Source organism: Engraulis encrasicolus, chromosome 15 (assembly GCF_034702125.1).
Source record: "Engraulis encrasicolus isolate BLACKSEA-1 chromosome 15, IST_EnEncr_1.0, whole genome shotgun sequence".
NCBI classification, from domain to species: domain Eukaryota; kingdom Metazoa; phylum Chordata; class Actinopteri; order Clupeiformes; family Engraulidae; genus Engraulis; species Engraulis encrasicolus.
In genome coordinates this window covers 39,807,295-39,814,388 of record NC_085871.1, presented here as the reverse complement: position 1 = coordinate 39,814,388, position 7,094 = coordinate 39,807,295, and the positions used below count along the sequence as shown (strand labels likewise).

At 42.5% G+C, this 7,094-nt stretch overlaps 1 protein-coding gene across 1 annotated transcript in view; it reads left to right on the top strand.

Moving 5' to 3' along the window:
• The first annotated feature begins 1,070 nt into the window (after positions 1 to 1,070).
• LOC134464274 (uncharacterized) overlaps positions 1,071 to 7,094 on the top strand; it is a 94,418-nt gene continuing 88,394 nt past the window's right edge. Inside the window, exons 1-3 of the mRNA XM_063217745.1 lie at positions 1,071 to 1,514; positions 1,993 to 2,074; positions 2,271 to 2,564. Coding sequence (XP_063073815.1) covers positions 1,071 to 1,514; positions 1,993 to 2,074; positions 2,271 to 2,564 — 820 coding nt within the window. The remainder of the gene's footprint in view (positions 1,515 to 1,992; positions 2,075 to 2,270; positions 2,565 to 7,094) is intronic.

Here is a 7,094-nt window from a genome sequence, read left to right as displayed (position 1 = left end):
CGGGTCTACTTGCTTTCGAAAAGTTCAGAGGCGGGCGGCCAGTCAGAGAGTCAGATAGCGCGTTAGCATGGAAGAAAACGAAACTGAAGTAATACATTCGGTTGTGGGCTTTAAGTCAACTGTGTGGAAACACTTTGGCTTCTACAAACGAGATGGAGAGTTGGATAAGACAACAGCCATATGTAAACTCTGCAGAGCAACGAAGCGATACACAGGCAGCACAACTAATATGTCGGTACATCTGAAACGGATACACAACATCCAATCCCCGGAGACGGCAGCTAGCAGTGCTAGTTCTACTGCAACAGCAACACCTTCACGTGAGCCACAAATACATCAGTTTTTTCAGTCACCACTTGCAAACAATTCTGCCCGGGCGAAATCCATCACGGACGCCCTAGCTTTCTTCCTCTGCAAAGGCATCCAGCCGTACAGCATTACCTCAAACGAGGGATTCAAACACCTACTTGAAGTGTTGGAGCCAAGGTATACCATACCAGATAGAAAGATGTTTTCGGACAGAATCGTTCCTGCGCTTTATGAGAAAGTGAAAGTGGATGTTGTCGACTCAATGAGCCGTGCACAGAGGGTGTCAATAACTGTTGATGGCTGGACCTCATGTGCCACTGATTCTTACATTACGGTCACGGCACACTACGTGAACGACGAGTGGGACTTGCAGTCTCACGTCCTGCAAACAAGAGTGTTCAATGAGTCTCACACTGGGGTCAATGTGGCAGCGTTGCTGCGCGATGTACTTGAGTGGAACCTCGCCGAAAAAAACCCTGCTTTGGTGACCGACAACGCAAGAAATATGCTGGTGGCCGGCGCTGGCGCTGAGATAACGCCCCATGTCAGATGTGTAGCCCACACGTTAAACTTGGCCTCGCAAAAGGCACTGAAGATGGACAGGGTGTCAGAGTTGTTGGTGAAGGTGAGGAAAAGTCGTTACCTATTTCCATAAAAGCCCACAAGCAGCTGAGGTTTTGAGGGAAATACAGTCCCAGCTACACCTACCCAACCACAAGCTTATCCACGACGTCTGTACAAGATGGAACAGCTCTGTGGACATGCTCGAGAGATTCTGGGAGCAACATCCGGCTCTGTTGAACGCTATGCTGTCCAGGAGGGTGAGGAGGGGAGAAGCCCTGTTGGCAGTGAATGAGGACGACATGACTCTGATACAGGAAATCATCAAGCTGATGTCCCCTGTCAAAGTGGCCACTACACTTCTAAGTGAAGAAAAAAGCCCAACCATCTCAATGATCGCCCCAATACAAGCTAAACTCCACAAACAATTCTCTGAAGACAACACTGACCTGCCAATCATTGCAGATATGAAGCAGCGCTTCAGACAAGATTTTTCTGATCGTTACTTGGATCTCCAAGAACTCCTCAACAATGCATCTGCCCTTGATCCCCGATTCAAAGACCTGGCTTTCCTTGATGATGTCGACTCCAGAGACCTCATCTTCATGAAAATAACAGCAGAGGTGGTGAAGATGAACGAGAAGGTAATTATATTGTTTTTTTTCCCCCTTTTAATTTATAGAATGTGACCACCTTCCCCATCTCTGTCTCTTACACACACACACACACACACACAAACACACACACACACACACACACACACACACACACACACACACACACACACACACACACACACACACACACACACACACACACACACACACACACACACACACACACACACACACACACACACGCTATAGATCTCTCCATTTTTATGTTATTTTGCTTTGCATCTAATGTTAAGCTGAATGAAATCTAATTAATTTGTATTTTTGTTTGTTTATATTTTTTACTGCTATGTGTGTGCTTTATTACAAGGATCAATTTGTTGTCTGTATAACATGTATTATGTTCAATTTGGAGTCTGGACAAATGCTATTTCAATCTTCTTTGCTAACACTTGTTATATACATTTTTTGTCAACTAAAAAATACTCTTTTTGATTTGTATTGTCAGGCAGGACACAGTGTTGCACTGGATGAAGGAGAGGCAGATGAAGAAGGAGACGACGGAAGCCCCAGCATAGGGGAAAGGAGAGGTGTGTTTCGACTGTGTATGAGTGAATAATATACTGTTCATTGACAAAGATAAAATATAAATATGTATTGGCCCATGGGGATAATCTTTTTAACACAGCACATCAGATGTTGACTTGTATGTTGTCATTGTTAAACAGTGTGTTGTGTTGGCTGGTCATATTCATATACTAATTGTCTTGCACATGTGTTCCATAGATGATGATGCCTCGCCCTCTCCTAAAAAGAAGACTGCCATGGACCAGCTGTTTGGAGAGTTCATCGCCACAAGAACACCAGTGAAGAGCATGAGGGAGAAAGCTAAGGATGAAATTTCAAAATACAGACAGAGAGATTCTTTAGAACTAGGTGGTGATGTGTTGCAGTGGTGGAAAAAGCAGGTGGACCTGCCACTCCTTTCATCTTTAGCCAAAGATTACTTGTCCATCCCAGCAACTAGTGTGTCCTCTGAGCGAGTCTTTAGCAGTGCAGGGAATATTGTCACTGCCCAACGTAGTCTCCTGCACCCTGACCATGTTGATCAATTGATCTTTCTTAAAAAGAACTTGAAAAAGATCCATCTGGGTTAAATGTTTGGATTCACTTGTCTTAATTTCCAGATGGGAAACGGTTACTCCCTTGTTATGTCCATTTGCTCATACTGATGAATCATTCAGTGCACAATCACAGTGCACAGAGATAATGAGTATACCCCTTTTGAAAAGTAACATTTTGAACTACATTTCAATAAGAACACACGTTATTTCCAAAATATGCACTGAGTAAATGGAAACATGTCATTTCAGTTAAATTATTAATATTAACCTTACTTTTCTCATCAGATATTGTATGCACATATTGGAAAAAGCATTTTTACCTATGCACATTTTGGAAATAACTTGTGTGCTTATTAAAATATTGTTCTCAATGTTACTTTTCAAATGGGGTGTACTCATCTATGGTGTGCATTGTATATTTGGGGGAAAATGTAATGTGTCTCTCAATGTTTTTCTTTAGATCTTTTGTTTTTATAGTGGGTGGACTCTCCTGGCCTGCACCTTTTGTATTAGCCCATATTATTTGTTTTACCTCATGTATAAGGCACTTTTAAAGAAAAAACATGCCTTTGTGTTGGGCTTAAATTGTTCAACAACATGCACTTAAGAGAAATTTTAATTTTGTTAAAGGTTACACTTCTATCCTTAAGTTTCAGAGAGCCTGACCTGCACCTTTTGTATTAGCCCATTTTATTTGTTTTACCTCATGAATCTGTCAAGCACTTTTAAAGGCTTAGCTGGAAAACATGCCTTTGTGTTGGGCTTAAATTGTTTGACAACATGCACTAAAGAGAAATCTTAATTTTGTTAAAGGTTACACTTGTATCCTAATGTTCCAGAGAGACCTACAATTTATCACTCTAAGTTGCACTTCCTATGTTTAAAAATAAAAGGCACAGCTTTAATGCTTCGAGTGCCATAACTTGAACTATGTATTCCATTGTGTACTTTTCTTCTGCATTGCATCGTATCGTATCGTATCGTATCGCACTGGATCGCGATGTTTTCAAATTAGATCGCACTGTATCGCACCGGATCGCAGGAGGTCAGAGAATCGTATCGTATCTTATCACTGGAAATTCCATGAATCGTGAATGTATCGAATCGTTGGTAGTGTATCGAGATGTGTATCGTATCGCCATGATGGTGAAGATTCCCATCCCTACAAAGGTGTCCATTCTTTCTATACACAAGATAGAGGATGTAAATAGATGCCTGTTGCTATTTATCATATGCTTCCCCCACAGTAGCTATTTAGGGAATTTAAAATACATGTATTTTGTCAGATGAAGACAAATTCAAAAGACAAATTCAAAACATGAAGAGGGGTTTGAAATATTCTCTGAAAAGCTGATGTTGCCACTGCAGCACTACACTGCAAAACAAAACTAAGCAAAACTAAACTTATACATTGTTTTGCTACATTTTATTTATTTATTTTTTAATGAAAACATGACCTTGTCAGTACAGATCTGAGACTATTATTATAGTAGTCGTATATTAAAATTAATTTCCTATGAGAAACTGAATCAGTAGACCTCAAACGCTGACCTAAGGCAGGTCAAATAGGTCAAATATTTTAGTTTTTAATAGAAACACACATTAATTAACTTGATAGGAGGTCACAGCATTGACTCGGAACAGAAATTAGACTAGGCTGTGTGTGTGTGTGTGTGTGTGTGTGTGTGTGTGTGTGTACATGTGTGTGTGTGAGTGTGAGCGTACGTGCCTGCATGTTTGTGGTCGTGTGCATGTGCGTATGCATGTGCGTGTGTGTGTGTGTGTCTGCGTGTGTGCGGTCGGGTGCGTGTGATCGTGTGTGCGCACCTGCGTGTTTGCGGTCATGTGCGCGCGCGCGCGCGCGTGTGTGTGTGTGTATGTGTGTTTGCATGTGCGTGCGCGCGTGTGTGTCTCAGATGACTAGGCAAAAGAGGCTAAGGGACATATTTGAGCCGCTATATTTGTCTGACCTATATGCAGTTACCATTTTCTGACTGTCTCACAGTTGAGGAGTACATGGGAAATCGGCCATGGCGGCAAATTAGTCTCTGTAAAATTACAATAACAATAACAATTTTGAATTCAGTTCATGATGGCATTTTTAAAAACAATCACTTTACAGGGCAGCTACAAATATACACACGCATGCACACACACAGCACACAAGCATGCCCACCTGCCCACGCACCCACACGCACGCGAACACGCACACACACACGCACGCACGCACGCACGCACGCACGCACGCACGCACGCACGCACGCACACACACACGCACACACACATTCACACACACACACACACAGACGTCATCCACACACCACATGTCAGTCGCCTCCATGTGACCACATGGTACTGTGCGTAAAGTTGCACCCATGCCCCATGTCTCATGTCAAACTGCACACGAGGCATGCCTGAATAATGCCCTCCTCACAAGTGTAGATATTTTACAAGAAAAGAGATATTTCTTTAACTGTGTGGGCCTGTTGTAGGCCTCCTGTCAAACTGCACAGTCAGGCATTCTAGTTTAAGATCCTGTGTAAGTGTAGGTATTTTACAAGAAAAGATATATTTTTAAATGGTTTAGGCCTGTTGTATGCCTCATGTTAACCTGCACTGTCGGGCATTCTAGTTTAAGATCCTGTGTAAGTGTAGGTATTTTACAAGAAAAGATATATTATTTAACTGTTTGGGCCTGTTTACTCACAAACAGTTGTTTCCGTGTGCTATAAATATCCCACTCAAACTGAACAAGACTGCTGACTCAGAGAAGCACCCTTAACCTTAAAGGCCGGACTGCTGAGAGAATGCTAGGGGAGTGGAAGTTCTAGAGAATGGTGTACTTGAATTCTAGACTCTAGAATTGTTGTGGAGAGGTATCAAATGTAAAACTAAAAGTAATTTTAAAAAGCTTCCTTCCAATACATGGGTTCTAAATTTTGTTTATAACCTGACTGTGCGAACCTAGCTGTGCACAACTCAACCTCTGATTGTTGGAAACAGCTGTCGGTCAAAAAAATAGCTCACATGGTTGGCTGCCAGTGTCTTGCCCCTCCTCATAACATCGTGTTGATAAACACTGAGAACCCATGTATACAGTTAACCCTTTCATGCAGAGCCCATGTTATCACCTATACCCTATGTTATTGTCATCAAAATGGTGATGACCATGTCTTAATCTGCTACTTAAGACTCTTTACGATGTCATTGTTATGATGTAGTTAAAGTGATACTGTCTCATTTTTGGAAATAAGTTGATTTTACACCTCCCCTTGAGTTAAATAATAGGTTTTTTACGGTTTCAACCGTTCTCTGGGTATGGCAGTGCAAATTTTATCTCCAAGCTAGCAGTTAACGCTGAGTCCTATGAGACCAGCTGACAGCTAACTGGTCTCATAGGACTCAATGTTAACTGCTAGCTTGGAGGTAAAAATTTCCACTGCCATACCCAGAGAACGCTTGAAAGTACAACAGAACGGCAAAACCCTATTATTTAACTCAAGGGGAGGTGTAAAATAAGCTAATTTCCAAAAATGGGACAGTATCACTTTAAGCTTTTTCAGCAAATAGTACCTAATAATACCCAAAAGTGTTACACAATGGATCTCTATAATTGAGTGCCCTATTTACGTAATACAGTGTAATTGTAAGAATCTTACATTGTTGTGGAGAAAATTCAGTGTCTGGAAAGTTTCAAAAGCTCAAAACAACCTTTCTTTAGGTTTTCGTGAGCTGCCTTTTGGCTGGAGTCCCAGTTCCACAGAGAGTTAGTAGACTGTTAGTAGAGTCTCGGAGCATCGCTGCTGCTGTGCTCCTGTCTTGATTTAGAGCAGAGGAGATGCGCCATCTGTGCTGTAATCAGGCCCCTGAGCGCTAACATTACGTAAGACGGCAGAGCCTTGTTTGTGTGCATGACTGTGTTAGCTTTAGCATGTGTGTGTGTGTGTATGCGTGTGCCTGTGCGTGTGTTTGTGTGTGTGTGTGTGTGTGTGTTTGTGTGCGTGTTTGTGTGTGTGTGTGTGTGTGTGTGCGCGCGCGCGCGTGTGTGTGTGTGTGTGTGCGCGTGTGCATGTGTGTGTTTGTGTGCGTGTTTGTCTGTGTGTGTGTGTGTCTGTGCGTGCGTGCGCGCACGTGTGTATTTACATACTGTATATATGAAAGAGAGTAGCACCCTGTGTATAGCTAGATGCTACTACGGCCTAAATCAAAATAGCATTCCAGACTTCCCTGGGCCTTCTAATTCAGTACCGAACTTTACCCTGGTGTGAATGTTTATCTGTCTCTATGATAGTGGCACATTTCTCCCAGTCCATCCCTGGTGTCTGCCATGCAGTGGCCGTGTGTCTTGCAGACCACCCAAGTGTGGTGTTACTGTACATCTACTCTACTATGTGTATTTCACCTCGCCTCATTCCCACAGAGTTCTTCATCATACTAACACACACACACAGACACACGCACGCACGCACGCACGCACGCACGCACA